Genomic DNA, 17,755 nt, shown 5'->3' with positions numbered 1-17,755 from the left:
CAACGTTGCTCTCCCAGGCTCAAAGACTACTTGTGCATCATTTCCAAGGTTGATGGATGATAATAAAAAACTGATTATATTGTACTTGCCTGTAAAGAAAATGACTTGCTTAAGGCAAGTGGACGTGTGGTATTTGCAGGAGCACTTACGGTCATTTTTCATTTTAGTATATTGAGTTTAAGGCTTTCTTTGAGGCATAATCATGTTTCAGTATTTTCAGAGGCCAGTTGGGTTAAGGTTCATGCCCTGCAGGGAATGGTGCTATCAACAGACAAAACTGCTATTGCCTGAAATAACAGCTGATAAACCAGGCATTAAAAAAGGTAGCCAATTGTCATTATCAGTCTTGTATGGGTGGTATGATCTTTATCTTTAAAAATATAAATCACATCTAATTGTTTTAAACCCTGGCGGAAAAAAGTCAGCAGGCATGTACCATAGCTAAGCATATGAACCCTTTCAAAAATGCAGAAACCTTATGGATTAGATGTTTGCCAAGGAAGGAGACCCTCCCCATACTTATTTGTTGAATGTTTTTCTTTACAGGGAAGTACAATATAATCGGTTCTTTTATTATATGGCTTTTCATTTAAGCTGCCTTGAGTTCCATAAAGAAGACAGGCAGCTAATTTATTTATTTATTTATTTATTTATTAGATGTAATGAATCTTCCTATCTGGCCAAAGCTGGGCTCTGGGCAATATACAACTACAAAAATACATTGATTTAAAAATTAAAACATTTCAAATAAAATATCACATCTTATGGGCACCTCGATTGATTCTTCTAAACTCTGTTGTTCTATCATGGTGGGGAGAGGTTAGTCTGAAGGGATGGCAGACTAAGGTTCCAGCTTGGCAACTGTCGCTGTCCTTACTTGAAAGCCTGGTGGAACATCCCCACCTGAAGATATGCCAGTCCCAGACCACTCAAGGCCTTGAAGGTCATAACCAATACCTTTAATATGACTTGGTACTCAACTGGAAGCCAGTGTAGCTGGCTCAGCACCTGTTGTATATGTGCCATTTATGGCATTCCTGTCAGGCCTCTTGCTGCCGCATTGTGTCAGACTCAGGGGTAGGCCTGCATAGAGTGAATTACAGTAGTCTAGCCTGGAGGTGACTGTCACATGGATTACTGTGGCTAGGTCTGAGCAAAGCCGAATGAGAGCCAACTGCCGGGCTTGGTGGAGATGGTAAAACACCACCTTGGCAATATGTGTGACCTGGGCCTCCTAATAAATATTTTGGTGGTAGTAGGAAGTGCTGTCAAGTCACAGTCAATGCATGGAAATTCCATAGGGCTTTCAAGACAAGAGATGTTCAGAGGTGGTTTGCCATTGCCTGCTTCAGTGTCCTTGAAGGTCTCCCATCCAAATACTAATGAGGTCTAACCCTGCTTATTTTCTGAGATCTGACAAAATTGGGCCTTCCAGGCAAGATAAAATACGTAAGCCAGGTAGTGGCAGAGTAGATTGGAGTCTCCTTCCTTGTCACCACAACTTAAGTCCAGGACAGGCTCCAGAAGCAATGTCTCATAGAGTTGCCAGCCTCCAGGTGGGGCCTGGAGATCTCCACTTTTACAGCTGATCTCCAGCTGGCAGAGCTCAACTCCCCTGGAGGAAATGGCTGCTTTGAAGGGTGGAGTCTATGTCATTGCATCATGCTGAGGCTCTTCCCCTCCCCTAATCGCACCCTCTCCCGAATCCATCCCCAAAGTCTCTAGGTATTTTCAAGCACAGACCTGGCAACCCTACCTCTGGAGCTTGCACCCATGTGCAACAGGGCCTGGAGGAGGAAGTCTCTTCTCATTTTTGCCCTTTGTGATCCCTTTAAGAGGCCAAAAAGCAGTTTCTGTTTGCGCGGCTTTTGCGCCGGGAGTTTCCGGCTTTTCCGGCTGCTCCGCGGCGTTTAGTGCGAAATCCGCGCAGATCCTGCATGGTGAAGAGGGGGGTCGCGCCGGCTGAAGGTGAGTGCGAAAACGCCCTAAGAGAGAAAAGCAAAGAAGTCACAACTTACATTGCTTATTTGCCATCTCAATAAGTGTCTTAGGAACTATCCAGATGGTATCTACATTATTGTGCTATTTTTATGTGCCTTAAATATGCATATTTGCCACATCTCCTTGACTCATGTTGTTTCCCAAACTGTCACCCTTCTGCCCAGTAAACTGCTTATCCTTGTTTCTCTTTATTGTGCTATACTATTTTCCCGTGAATGAAAGTACTGTATCATTTCTGTTGCTGTCTAGTACCTCCCAAGGAAAAGCCTGCAAAGCAAGAAAAGCCTAAAAAGAAATCACCTCCTTCACCAAAAGGTACTTTTATTTATTGGAATCAGTTCAGTAGTGAGCTTACCATTAAGTGGCTCATCTCCAGCAGCAGGTGATAGATGATACAGAAGGCATTCAAAATGCTAGCAAATGTGACTTGGTTGATCAGGAAGTACAACCTCTTGAAGTTACCAGGAAGCTCTTTAAGAACATGCTAGTGTTTCTCTATTCATACCACTAAGGCTTGCATAGAACTTTCCAGTGGATTGCTCTTCATGTTAATTAAGAAGAGAGGTAGTTGTCATTTTGGGTGTTCTGCCAAATATGTTAAGATCTTGGGCTAGTTCTGCCTCAGCACTCAAGGTCTTGACATCTTGTGCAACATTGAGCAAGCAAACTACTCTGTGGCTGTAATCAGACGGGCAGTTTGGCCTGATAGTTGCTTTACTCTAACGGATTAAATGGGCTCCTTCACACACCCACATCTTGCAGCCTTTCCCCAGACATATTCACCCTGTCTTAAGATGAGTTGGAGACAGATGAATTTCCCTGCTTTTGAATCCCCATGCATTTATCTCATGTTGCTGGATATCTGAACTCTGCACACTTAAACTGGTTTGGAAGTGTGAACCTTTAGTTATGGTTTTGCTATTGTTTTTTAAAATGGTAGAGCACATGAGCATGGGCGCTAATGCAAGCCCAAGATTTAAAAAACAAAAACAAAATTGTTTAAAAAAAAAACCAAACAAGACCAAGTCACATGACACACAGCACTAATCTGAATATTCAACCATGGAAGACGTGCATGGTGCAGCCAGATAGGAATGGGAGTCTGATAGAAAACCATCACAAAATGTGATGGAATAATTAGGGCATGCCCAAATCGTGCCAACCTGCCAGTCTAAGCACTGCCTATATGGAGTTTCCAGGTAATCATGTGGGTATCAAGTAAGACATGATTGTTGTCCTTTTCTTCCAAAGTCTTTTAACTGTGTATCAGTTTTCTATTTAGTGAGGATCAAGATATTTCTGAAGTTGTTTACCATGCCTTGGTCTGTTACTTTCATAGCTTCTAAAAATAGGCTTTTTATTTACTGCACCAACTTTTTCATTCCAACATATTATGTGCATTTCTCCCAATGACAGCTTTACTTTATTCTGCAGCAAGACAAGAAAAGATCCCTAGATAAGATGTACATATCTTGCAATTACCAGACACATTCTAGGTAGGGTATGCTGAGCCAATCTGCTATTCTTTTTATTGGTCTTCTATTTTTAAATTGGGGGGGCTAAGTGGGTTTTTTTTTTTAACAAATGTATTAATTCCCATGTGTTTAGTTTTTTTATTTTCTGAAGCATTTATACATTACTTTTCCTGCTCCCAAAGAAATTGCATACCCTATATACTCGAGTATAAGCCTAGTTTTTCTGCCCAAATTTTGGGCAGAAAAACCCCCTCCTCGGCTTATACTCGAGTCACTATTCCGCCCGCATCCCCGGAATTCCAAGGACAGCTAAAGCTGGAGTTCAACTCTCCCTGTCGTCTCCCTCATTTGGCAACCTTCGGCTGATCACTCCCTCATCACCATTCTCCTCATCTTTCATTGCAGGCAGCATTGTGGCCTTACCTGCCACAGGAATAGTAACTGCTGCGTTTCCCACCCTCGGCTTATACTCGAGTCAATAAGTTTTCCCAGATTTTTGGGGTAAAATTAGAAGCCTCGGCTTATATTCAGGTCGACTTATACTCGAGTATATACGGTAATAAAAACAAGGCTTAAAAGCCTTTACAAAGAAAGGCTTACAAAAGAAATCCTCTAACTTCACCATGGAAAGCATTCTGTTAGAGCAACTGTAGTGAAAGTCTTGCTCTGGGAACCCATGCCCACTTTTTAAAGTGAAGAGAAGGGTTCAAGTTGCTTAACATAGGTGGTACAAAGATTTATATTTAATGAGTTGGCTCCAAGGTATGCTGGTTCGTCATGAAAGGCTTTTGTGTTCAGAAGTTATCAATTAGGTAACATAGAATCATAGAATAATAGAGTTGGAATAATAGGTCCCTCCAGGGTCATCTAGTCCAACCCCCTCATAATGCAGGAAATTCACAAATACCTCCCCCTAAATTCACAGGATCTTCATTGCTTAGGGTTGCCAAATCCAATTTAAGAAATATCTGGGGACTTTGGGGGTGGAGCCAGGAGTCTTTGGGGGTGGAGCCAGGAGACATTGGGGGCGGAGCCGAGAGCAAGGGTGTGACAAGCATAATTCAACTTCAAGGGAATTCTGGCCATCACATTTAAAGGGACTGCACAAATTTTTAAATGCCTTCCTTCCATGGGAAATAATGAAGGATAGGGGCACCTTCTTTTGGGGCTCATAGAATTGGACCCCCTGGTCCAATCTTTTTGAAACTTGGGAGGTATTTTGGGGAGAGGCACTAGATGTTATACTGAAAATTTGGTGCCTCTATCTCAAAAAACAGCCCCCCCAGAGCCCCCGATACCCGCGGATCAATTCCCCATCATTCCCTATGGGAATCGTTCATAGAGGTGCATGATGGCTGTGGGGGCGGGGCTTCCCCCGCCGGCCAGCTGGCTGGGGGAGGGGGGAAGCCTGTAAAACCGGGGGATCCCCCTCTGGGACCTGGGGATTGGGAAGCCTATCATTGCTGTCAGATGGCCATCTAGCCTCTGTTTAAAAACCTCCAAGGAAGGAGAGCCCACCACCTCCTGAAGAAGCCTGTTCCACTGAGGAACCGCTCTAACGGTCAGGAAGTTCTTCCTAATGTTGAACCGGAAACTCTTTTTATTTAATTTCAACCCATTGATTCTGGTCCTACCTTCTGGGGGCACAGAAAACAATTCCATCCCATCCTCTATATGACAGCCTTTCAAGTACTTGAAAATGGTGATCATATCACCTCTCAGCTTCCTCCTCTCCAGGATAAACATGCCCAGCTCCTTCAACCTTTTTTCATAGGACTTGTTCTCCAGACCTCTCACCATCTTTGTTGCCCTCCTCTGGATCTGTCCCAGCTTGTCTATATCCTTCTTAAAATATGGTGCCCAAAACTGAGCACAATACTCCAGGTGAGGTCTTATCAGAGTAAAGCAAGACCATGGCACAGGTTGAATATGCTTATGCCTTTCCTCATCATGAGGAAAGCCACAGCATTTTAGACACTTCTACAACTTTCCTGTAGTCTTTAATGGCACCTCCATATCAAAGATATTTCTGTAGCCAATCCTGAAAGTTACAGAAACATGGATAAGGTCCCTTTCTCCAAAGCCTATGTAACAAATGAATGATAAAATATAACTCTACCATCACCACTATCTGTTCAGTCATGAATATTTCCATCCCTTCTATCACAAATATACTAATTATATATATGACCTGAGAATTCTGCATCAGCATCACTTCTGTCTTTACTAGACTCAGCCTTACCTTATAGGTTATCAGATTAACCAGAACCTCCAGATAATGGTTTAATAGAGAAACAACATGTCCTGATGCTTAATTAATGAAGTATTAATGACACAACCCCACAGCTCTGGATAACATTTCTATGATGCCGCTGTTCACTTCTCTCGCTCGGAGGCAAGATTTTCCCTCCATTTCTATCTGCTTTTCTGACTGAGCAGCCCTAGTAGTCTGTTTCTTCTTTCCTGAAGGACTATGGCTGTCCCATCCTATCTCCGTATGATATTTTACTGCTGGCTTAGCCTAGGAACCTGAGGGAAGGGGCAGGATTACCCTTTAACTTAAGCCACTGAAAATGGCACTTGAGACATTTTGAAATTCAAAATTAATGAAATATATTATTCAACATAGATGGGGAAGGGCAGGCGAAATCAGGGGTTGAAATTTTGGAGGTAACACAATATAGATACCTCTGAGGTAAAACCAGTAAATGCACAGACTTTAGTTCTTGTATTTCAGACTAATGTGAGTTTATTAATTTATTTACTTGGGGTATCTGTAACCATATAATAAAAATTAAGGATCATGCACTAAAATAACATATGAAGCATCAGCTATTTGCAGTTTTGCTTGTTCAAAACTAAGGTATTTATAGCTTTTCTTAAATATGTCAAATATTGCAATGTTATATGCTAAGTTACACTACCTTGAGTACATAGGGATTATTGGAATAGAAATTTTTAAAATAAACAAATGAAACAATAAATAGCATTTGAAAACTGGACTCTATAAACCTAGCCTCAACACTTGGAAGAAAAAACCCTCTTTTTATAGCACGGATGCATCTATTATTTGTATGCATGTATTGCTTTTGGCTGGTTTGAAGCAATGAAGCTAATCATCTGATTTATCCATCTGGCATCAGGTATTCAGCCTGTGGTAGGAAACTACTCACCTTTACTAACTTGACCTTGATCTTGATTAGGTGTCAAAATATGTGGCCCAAGGGCCATATCAGGCCCCCAGAGGGCTTTTATCAGGCCTGCAAACAACTCACTGTCATCTGCTTCCTTCTCTCTCTCTCTCTCTTCCTTCTGTGTCTCAGCTTGCTTTGGCAGGCTTGCTCAATCACACAGGAGCTACAGAACAAAGCCTCTATTTTCTCCATTGGCTGACCAGCACATGAAACATGTACAAAAGCTCACACTGCCCAGCCATTTCATGTTTTCCTGTGGATCTTAGGGTCAAAGCATTGACCATGAGATTTCTGTAATGAATATCACTAAATCAAAAGTAGGCTTGCAACTTACAGATACACACCTGAACAACATACTCAAGATTTCTACAGCTCAGACATTTTCTACAGATTTTGATGCAATAATTCAGGCCAAGAGGTGTCTATTATCACAGACTGTTAAATAAACAAAATATTGCAATAGTAACCTTTTAAGCATGTTTTTAAGTTTTGTTTAAAAAAATTAATTATGTTTGTGTCCTTTTTAAAGCTTACACATCCACCACCTGACATTACATTATCTGACACAGATGGCCCAGCCTGACAAGGTCTCATTTATGTCAGATCCAACCCTCATAACAAATGGGTTTGACACCCCTGAATTAGATGATAATTTTGCTCTGTACCTTCTATAAAATGCACTGAATTTGCTGGTTGCTGAATAGAATATATAACATAAACATTTCAAAAGAATATCTACAGTTGAAAGCTGATAAGAGTAATAAAATGTAAGGCTGCCTAGTATTGCTAAGTAGATATATGATAAAAATATTTACTGCAATTGCTAAATAATATCAGGGTCATTTTGAATATGTTTTAATAGCAATTAGGAATACAACAAACTGTAATAATAATGTAAAAGACATCCCTTGCATTCTGTGAGGGGACTAACAGTTGTGTCATTAGCTATATTGATAAAGGTTGGTAAACAGTGCTGAAGGCCTTAGTGAGGCTTACATTTAAGTAACTGATCAACTGAAAACAATATTAGCATTTCAGAGACATGGTGCCTGAAGTCCATGTAAATATCTTTTCTAAGTAGATTAGTCTGTGTGTGTGTTTTCAGCAGCTTTGGTATAGTAAAGATTATCTCTGTTTCAGGAACAGAAAAGGTGAAGCCTGAGAAAGGAAAAATGGAAAAGAAACGTCCTCCTAAGGGTATTTTTCCTTTATTACTTTCACTTTTTCAAGCATTTATTTTAAATCAGTAACTTTCTGCTCCCCCTTCCAACCCAACGGTAGACCATTTCAATCTGATCCCTCTTTATGATGTGTGTCCTCCAGTTCTTATACAACAGGAATATCTCTGGCCTAATAACCATAGGAAAGGCCATTCAGCTAAGAACCAAAGTTTGTTTCAGTATGCAGTGAAATATGAACAATTTCAGAATTCTTTGTCAAGGTCAAAAAAACATGAGGCCCAATCACTGGGAGAGCTAACGACAAAATTTGCCAGTGAGCTCCAAAGAATAAAATTAGTAATTATAGATGATATTTTAGGTTATTGTTTTTTTGCTATAAAGATATCCTGGTCTGATTTCCTCAGATGCTGTAGATACTGATGATTCTTTTAACCTTCTAGATATGCTGAAAGTAATTTATTCGCAATTGTACAGTTTAAAATATGAATAACATTTTGCAACACAATAGCACAATTGTGATATCTCTTTGATTTTGAGCAGCATCATTAGTTATATCATTATTGATGAGCAGTGGAAGAAGGCAGAAGTGGTTAGCCTCTAAGTGTTGATGAATATAGAATGAGAATTGTTGCATGCAGACACAAGAAAGTCTGCCGTGAAGGTGACGTCAAATAAAAATGTACATGTCCATTGTGTTTTGAGAACTGATGCAACTTCTTGATTCCCTGCTCTGGGTTGAAGGCTGAAGCCACTCTGCTTACAAATCATACAAGTGCTAATGTTGATAGTAGGTAACATGCTGACCTATTTCTATCTCCCTGCATCAGCTCCCCAGAATGTGCAGCAATGACTGGCTGAACAATGTGTGGTATACTAAGGAAGAGGGGTACAGAACAGATAACCCCATGTTTCCAAGAGTAAAAACCTAAAGTAACAGGGAAAGGCAAATTGTATCAGACCTGGTAAAAATGAGTTTGCAGTTGTAGTGGCAGGGGAGGGAGGGAGTGCAAAAAGGGGGACAAACAAAACACACAACTAGGGTTGCCAAGTCCAATTCAAGAAAAATCTGGGGACTTTGGGGGTGGAGCCAGGAACAAGGGTGTGACAAGCATAAATGAACTCCAAGGGAATTCTGGCCATCATATTTAAAGGGACAGCACACCTTTTTAAATGCCTTTCTTCCATAGGAAATAATGAAGGATAGGGGCACCATCTTTTGGGGCTCATAGAATTGGACCCCCTGGTCCAATCGTTTTGAAACTTGGGGGGTATTTTGGGGAGAGGCATTAGATGCTATACTAAAGATTTGGTGCTTCTACCTCAAAAAATAGCCCCCCCAGAGCCCCCAATACCTGCGGATCAATTCCCCATTATTCCCTATGGGAATAGTTCTCCATAGGGAATAATAGAGTGCCCAGTAGACATTTCCCTCCCCCCATGCTTTCTAAAGCAGGGGGAGGGCCTCCAAACCAGGGAATCCCTTGCCCCCTCCCTCTCTCACACACACAAATACTTACTAGATCTTGTTCCTGCAGAACTTTACTTGCTGTGAAAACGAAAGCAAAAGAAAGGGAGGGGCTGTTCTCCATCGAAACTGTTACTGCCCCTTTCCCATGAAGCCCTTCCTGTTTCCTGCTCAGCCTTAAAGGCACACATTTTACAAACGGGTCAGTTTGCAGGTTTCTAAACCTGCAGGAGCTCTACAACTACATGATGACTGTGGGGGTGGGGCTTCCCCCGCTGGCCAACTGGCTGGGGGTGGGGAGAAGCCTGTAAAAACAGGGGATCCCCCACTGGGAACTGGGGATTGGGAAGCCTACACACAACATGACTAGAGAAGAAACAGACCACAGCTTTATTGAACGCAACCCACAGAAGTATTGTTGCAGCATAAGGCATGGATCCAGCATTGGATTACCTATCTGTCAGCTATGCCACCAACCATCCCCAAGCACACCTGCTGGGGAAGCAACATGGTGTAGCAAGTTCTGGAGTCACACATGGGCACTAGCCACTGCATAGTTCCCTTGCCATCTGAGTGTGAGGGCTGGCCAGTATCCCCCAAGGCGGGCATATTTCTGAATGACCATACTCCCAAGACCCATTATGGGAGGCCTCAGATGGGGGAGGCAGGCACCCAGACTCAGCCTCTCTCTAAATTGAATTCAGCCTGATGACCATCACCAACCAAAGCTGTGACGAAGTGTGTAAGCAACAAATGCAAGCTTTAAGACATAACTATAAAGCACAAGGACAGAGGGAAGCAGAATCAGCAATTTAGGGGAGGGACCATCTTCTGTCCCTCCCCAACCAGCCCAGGCAACTGATTGGCTGGCCTAGGCTGCAGCTGGGGTCATCCTGTGAGGCTCCCTGTTATCTCTGTGAAGCCATGGGAAGGAAGGGGAATCCATCCCCTTTTGCTTATTCCCTGACCCCATGGCTGCAAAAGCAGATATGTATGTTTCTAGTTCTAGTAACCCATGAAAAATGATGGTACAACATCAGGCAGAACAAAGCTAGAGGATTCCATAAAATATCACTGGAATATACTAAAAACAAATGAGAAAAATGCATTTCTTCTTTTCTGGTTCCACTGTAGAGTATAAAAAGGAAATGTGCATATTTCTCCTGCAAGGAAATGTGTATGCTCTGAGCTCAGGAACATGTAACACAACTTTTTCCTCAGGGAGATATATGTGTTCCCCTTTTTGTGCTTTGTTCTAGAAGTACAACTCATGGTTCATTTTTGAGTATTGGTTAAATGTTATCCTAAAGCAGATTTAAAATAATAAAAATTATATTTCTTTCAGAGTAGTGAAATCATATCCCAACAAAACTTGCTTTTCTCTTAGCATTCTTCTGTGATTCTAGTTTCCTCCCTTCAAGGAAAACTATTAAAGATGTAAATAGTTATCTGATGGGTATAATATTCCAGACAAGGGCTAGGTTCAAAAACAACAATAACAACAACCCTGTGAAACAATGTCTGTATGATTAAGGGAGCTTCACATTTGTTTTTCAAACCGTAGGTCCTCTCAATTTATTCTGAAGAGTATCAAAAGCAGTTTCTGATATGACATTAGACACAGAGTTGAAAGGGAAACAGGAAAAACATTCCACCTGCATACTACATGTATGAACATCACTGTAGCACAGCCAAAGCAAAGCCTCCAATTAGATGGGGAGGAAATCAAAATACAATGCCTAGTCATTCTGGGGAACTGGCCAGCCAATGAATCCATTTATTCCCTACCTTCACAGTTTTCACATAACTGACTCAAAATATCATTTCAAATTCATGGCAGTTCCTGTACAAGAAGCTTGATTCTGGGCATGGACTGCATAAGTTAGATGCTCAGCTTTTTGTTGATATACGGTATATTGTGTCCTTAGGTACAGAACCGATAAATAGTAACTTGATTAAGCGTAAGTAAGTTAAACATCTTAGAAGAGTTTTAAGCTCAAGCTTCACTTTCTGGACATTAAAACTGTATTTTAACTGCAGTTGTGATGGCAAGGCAGATGCTTATTTTTCTTTCCTAAAAACCAGTTTTGAAGGTTTTATTGTTCCATAGTTTTAATAATTGGTGTTTTATGTTTTTATTTTAACATTTTATAATTTGGTAGGCTTTCCTGGACCTTTGTAGGCACAAATGAAACAGCATAACATAAATAAGCCATTATCTTGACTGTTTTCAAATATCACACAGACAAGAAAAGCATCAAAGTCGAAGAGAAGGCTAAAAAGGAAGTGAAAGAAAGAAAGCCAGAACCCAAGGCTTCTGAAAGAGTGAAACATAAGGAAGCTAAAGTAGAGAAAATGACAGCACCAGCAAAAGCCAAAGCAAAGGAGGAAACAGTACTGATGCTTCAAGAAAAGTCAGAAAAGAAAGGTAACCAATACCAGGAGACAGCATCAGAGGATCTTTGAAGTGCAGGGGGAAAGAAACCCAGGCAATGAAGTTAATCTTGATTCTGACAGAAAACAAATATTCAGCCTTACCTATGGGCATGAAAATAATGGTTGAATTAAATCCCTACTGCATTTCAGGTCATTAAATGAAGATGTGGCACAAATGAAAAGCCTGTTGTTTTTGTCTTATGGTTAATTATTCATTTTACAAGCCAGTTGATTAATATTGCAATGTTTCTTTAAGGAACAGGTTTGGTGATTGAGGATTTCCCATTATAAGAAAGAAGGGGTAAAAAGATTGCAAGTTAGCAGCATGTATCGATCTGCCTATATAATGTCTCACATTTCTAAGTCTGTCAGTCTGAGTTTTTGCTGCACTTCCTGAACTGATTTGCCATTATGGGAAGCAGAGATACCATTAAAAATGGAGAGTGAAGAAACAACAGCAGGTGGTGAAATGGGAATTAGTAACATTTCAACTGAGTGAGACCCCCTCCTTCCAAATGTCTTTCCATCCCTGTGAGCTACAGTGGGGGAAGACAGCATGGCTCTTTGAATGCTTTGTGACATCAGCAGTCAATAAGCCAATCTCTTCTTCTGCTTCATCTGCTCTTGTATGCAATGAATAACTTCCCTGTGACTGACATAGATTTGAAAATTTTACATTAACCCCTCAGTCAGGGCTGCTTGTTCCATTTGAGGCAGGTTTCTTTAGTGAAAATCTTTTATCTGTGCAGCTAGGCACTTGGGTCCTGCTGTGAGTTACAAGTGGTTACAATTTCAATGTCATGATGGACTGAAGAATAATTGCTCAAACCCAGAAATGTAGGAGCATATAATCCTGAATTGTCCTTTGCCAGGAAATTTATCATTGTGGTTATGTGAGAAAACACATCAGGGAACTTTGTAAATAAAACCTGCATACTGCACAGCAAAATTACCTTAATTCTTGCTTCTTCTGGCTACATCAAATATAAAATATTAGGGACTGGTACTTTTGGAACAACCCCAATCTTTTCAGTTCTATGTTGCAGCATAAGCATTTATTTCAAAAAGATTTGTTTGTTTAATATTAATCTTTAGTCATGGAGTGTTAAGAAATAATTATAGTATGGTACAGAGATGGACACAAACAGATATGAACCACAGTTCGAGCAAGAACTTCTGGTTCATGGTTTGTTTCAAACTGGTTCATTTGGTCATGTCATTCCCAACCCCCCTCCCACCAAAAAAGAACCACATTTTTCCAGTTTTTGCAGTTCATTCAGTCAATTGCTAGGCAATGCTGGCGGCGGACTTGTGGAGAGCCCTAGAAACATCCAAAGCAGTTGTCCATAGCTTGATTGGCAGCTCTGTGAGCCAATTACAGGACTTCCATTCTGATCTATGGGAGCAGATTATATACCAGTATAATACCACACCTGAAGCTGTAACTTGGACATCCCAAACCCAATCTTCACCAAACTTGGAGGGCTGGTGGAGGAGAGCCTGCTGAAGACTTCCTGTGAATTTGGCATCCCTAACTCATGAGAGGGCTGTTCTACCACTTCCTAAACCAAATGAACCAGGGAAATCTAATGAACTGTGAACCATCATGAACCACCACTTTGGGCACTAAAACAAAATATGAACCAACACGAACCGCCATTTTTCTGGTTCATGCCCATTGCTTGTATGGTATGTTTATTTTTAAAAAAACTTTCTACCTAATCATTTTATTTATATATGTTGTAAAATTCATTGAGTGTGGAGGGCATGCTGAAACTCTTACTGCCTCATGATACTTTTTTTTTTAAATTCAGAACTGTATTCAGAATTTTAATTCAGAATTTTATATCATAAATTGCTATATTCCAAGGTTTAGTAACTTGATTGGGGTCATGATCCTTCCTAGCAAGGCTGCAGATCTTGAATACAGAGGGATTACCATAGATTTCCAAAGGATTCAGTTTCTACCTCCCTGCCCTTAGTGTGAGCTCAGAGCCTAGGTAACTTGCTTGGGGAAGAGAGAATGAAGATAAGACAAGCTGTTCCTGTAGTAGGCGCACTTTGGGGTGCAGGAGTGTAGAAACTATGCTCTTTCAGGGGTCTGAGGCAGCAGATGGCCTCATTGGGAACAACAAACCATGAATATGGGGATTTATTTTCAGATTTTATCTAAACTTTTTTGTTTTAGTTGAACAAAGAGAATTCAATGAAAGCACATTATTGCTGGCATTAGTAATCTGTTCTACTGTCTACATCTGTTCTACTGTCAATGAATTTTATGCAGGCCATTTTAATCTTGGAGTGTATATTTTGTAAATCAATCTGAATTTTTTCAGAAATGTCAGTAGCATTTAGATTATGTCCTTAAATATCATGCTGTCTGGAGAACATCTCCCGGTGAGTGTGCCCTGGAATGAATGGGAGCTTTCACATAGTACCAGTGGATATTTATTTCTGGAAACTAGTTATAATAAATTGCACAACCTTCATTCATTTCAGTGCAGCTTGAAAAGGCAGCCAAGTGCATGCCCCATATTAATTCAAAAAGATTGTGCAATGCTAAATACAAAACATTTTAGAAAAATTTAGACATGAAAAACGACATCTCTGAAATTATGTTTTTTTAAAAAAAAAATATTAAGAAATAAACAATCCTAAATATATAGGTGTGGTGCAAAGTGATGCTTCTGTGGACAATAAAGTTTGAATCCAGTGGCACCTTTAAGACCAACAAAATTTTAATCAAAGTATAAGCTCTCATGTGCAAGCATACTTCTTCAGTCTGTATCTGAAAAAGTGTGCTTACACAGGAAAGCTTATACTTTGAAAAAAATATTGGTGGTCTTAAATGCGCCACTGGACTCAAACTTTGTTCTGCTGCTTTAGACTAACATGACTGACTACCCACCTGAATCTAGCTTCTGTGGATAATTTGCTTTAACAGAAAACCACAGATATAAAATAATCCTTACAAATCAAGAATGCTGTGCTCGTCTATTATTTCTGATGCAAATATTGTGTTTCAGGCTGATATTGTGACAAATTCTGTTTTAATTTTGTCCTTAATGTATAGGCAACTAGACGCAAGCACTCTATCACATATTGGTTGCAGGAAAAAAAAAACAAAGATGCCTTATTTGCGTACTCTTGAGAATGCCAGTCAGGAAAAAAAAATGGATGTGGTTGGGTGTGCAATATCTCTTGCAAAATCTGAGTATTGTGCTGAAACAGTAGTGTTGAAACAGAAAAGTTTCTCAAAGCTTTACCAGGAGCCAGTAAAGGCCCTTCACTGCAGATATGAAATTGGTATTTGAGTTTGATCCTCTCTTTGCAGTGAAGGGACTTGTCAGAAATGCAGGGATGAGGGGAAACTTGTTAGTTTCATTTCTGCTATGTGCAGTCTGTGAGCAGGGAAGAAATAATACGCTGTACAGCCAGCACTGTAAATGTTAATACTTATATGGCCATCAGTGGTATTTGCTCATGTAAAATGGTAACATGCACCTGGGGATCCACTGCTGTTAGGTATATTTGTTTATGTAACTGCTCTTGTGCCATCTGGAAAAATATTCCCTGCATATAAGATTTCTGGAAATGCAAGGGTAGCTGACACACTCAGCAGGCTTTCTGTGAATAAACATGAACATAGGGCAGAAACATTGAAAACGAAGAGGCTTATTTTACACACACTCATTCCCTAGAGAACATTCTTTTCAACTGAATTGGGATGGAAGAAATAGTTCTTCAAACAATATACCCATGAAACTTATTGCTCAGGAAGATGAACTTGTCCTAAATTCTTCAGTGAAAGCCCAGGATTCTCTATCTCTTGAGTGCAGCAGCATGGTTATTTAGTAGCAGCTGCAGATAAATTAAAAACAGAGGTTTTATTGAATTAAATATGAAATGAATTAGAGTCAGTAACATATCACTACTGTTATGTGAATTTATCAAGCAGTTAATTTTGTGGTGCCTCTAAATTTTTAATTTTCAGTGGTCTGCATAACTTTATTTAGAATGTACATAATTAGATCACAAATTCTGCCCAAAGGAAAACTGCTAGCTCTATAAAACTATGATGTGATGGCCAGTGGCAAACTCTGCAGACTGTCAAGTTTTGTCATCGTTGATTCCAAAACTGTCATCTATTGCTACTAGATAAATTAATTGTTCAATTCCAGAAACTCAAAGATAGCATATGAAACTTTAGCTACCACACTGATGAGAGGGAAAAATTCATCTGGAGACCCCAGTGGAGGCAGACTGGTTGGCTGACTTTCTGAATAATTAGTAAAATTCTTTGCCATTTGATCTCAGGGTTTAAAAGTTCCTTTGAACATTTCCATTTCACTTTGGAAGATGAATTGTGTTGCATTTTATAAAACAGAAATAGCCATGCAAATGTCTTGATCCCAGTAAATAAATATATTCTGAATTGAAAGCAATGTTCTCAAGTATGTATCAAGCCAATAACCACATTTAACCCACAATAATAGCATTTAACACACATTCAGAAATTCATACACCTCTAAGTATGCATTTGAGCATATACAACTGCAACATCAAAGGAGTCTTCCGAATGTCATAGTCCAATTTGTAATCTGAACCGATGCCTGCACAAGCATTTGCTTGGCCTCCTTCACTGACATATATCTAAGCATGACTATTTCACAAAAGTCCTTAGTGCTTACTGTTATCACTTCCCGGAGGAGTGAAAGTTTCAAAGCCATGAGTATGTAGTACTGTCAGAATGCGACAAGAGAGATGATAATGCCCTAATAGAAAGGTGCCTAAATAGACCCTGACTGATCTTTGCTCTGAAGCCTATCCTAACAGTTATTTATAAGTAGACATCTCAAGCCATCAGGGGGTCCTTATGTCATACAGAAAAGTTGTATGTCCTTAAAAAAAAAGAAACATGGCATTAACCATCTGTTTTTTTATTGATTACTTTAAGCAATATATGAAACGTTAAACTCTTACTCAAGTGTAAAACTATCTCTAACTGTGTCTTATTACTCTTCTTTCCTTTCTGTTCTGTTAGATCAATATGCATTCTGTCGCTATATGATTGACATGTTTGCTCACGGGGATTTTTATACAGGTATTCAAACTGAACTCTATCACTGAACTTTTGGTTTCTCTGAGAGCTTCTGCTTTGTTATGCTCTTGGAATGTGTGTGCTCTTTTCATTTGTTAAAACTTGAAGAGTGTGCAAACAGACTTTAAATAAAGCATATCAACTAATGGCTGTACCATTAAAGCTTCTAATACTCTTTTCTGTAATTGCATGCCTGAAATTGATATTTCATAACAGAATATAAAGATGATAATATAAAAACCAGCAGAAACCAACAGAAAGAATAGAACAATCTTTATAACAATTAGTTGATATTGGAATATGCCATACCCCAAAGATTTGCATGTGTTTCTGTCGTAGGGAAGATGAAATATATACTTAAAAACTGAGGTCCATTACCATGACCATCTTTAAAATGTAAGGAAATGAAAAAGCCCATCAGATTTAAATGCATTCACATTAGTCATGCAGCTACTACCTTACAAGCACATCTTTGCACAATTCAGAATCAGCTCTTTATTATGTACCTCTGTTGGTATAATATATAAGAAATTGCAGTGATGAACAGGAATAAATTATTGGGAATTTCCACAATTCTCTCCCTCCAAAATACAGTGTACTCTGAGGGACAACATATCCAATTTTCCTCTCATTGTTCTAACAGATTTCTTCTAAAAATTCTAAGAGCTTCTCATCAAACCACTGTGGAGAGGCCAGTTTTAACTGGCTAATTAATATTTCTGCATACCTATGGAGCCCCTCAGATAGTCAAAACTGATCATTGTCTCTTGGTGCTTGCACAGGGGACTACCTTTACCTTTTTAGGGCAGCTTTCCCTGCCATCAAGATAGGTAGAAAAACATGAAGTCTGCTATTAGAAAGAATGATGACAAAAGTCAGGGTTAGTTTCTGATCTTTTTTGG

At 39.7% G+C, this 17,755-nt stretch overlaps 1 protein-coding gene across 1 annotated transcript in view; it reads left to right on the top strand.

Annotated features, from left to right (window-relative positions):
• TRDN (triadin) overlaps positions 1-17,755 on the top strand; it is a 143,295-nt gene that overhangs the window by 107,190 nt on the left and 18,350 nt on the right. Inside the window, exons 9-14 of the mRNA XM_060237137.1 lie at positions 2,251-2,316; positions 7,811-7,867; positions 8,256-8,302; positions 11,157-11,277; positions 11,562-11,744; positions 16,797-16,856. Coding sequence (XP_060093120.1) covers positions 2,251-2,316; positions 7,811-7,867; positions 8,256-8,302; positions 11,157-11,277; positions 11,562-11,744; positions 16,797-16,856 — 534 coding nt within the window. The remainder of the gene's footprint in view (positions 1-2,250; positions 2,317-7,810; positions 7,868-8,255; positions 8,303-11,156; positions 11,278-11,561; positions 11,745-16,796; positions 16,857-17,755) is intronic.

Source organism: Heteronotia binoei, chromosome 1 (assembly GCF_032191835.1).
Source record: "Heteronotia binoei isolate CCM8104 ecotype False Entrance Well chromosome 1, APGP_CSIRO_Hbin_v1, whole genome shotgun sequence".
Classification (NCBI taxonomy): Eukaryota; Metazoa; Chordata; class Lepidosauria; order Squamata; family Gekkonidae; genus Heteronotia; species Heteronotia binoei.
The sequence above is the reverse complement of the archived record's forward strand: the minus strand, read 5'-3'. Positions and strand labels throughout refer to the sequence as shown.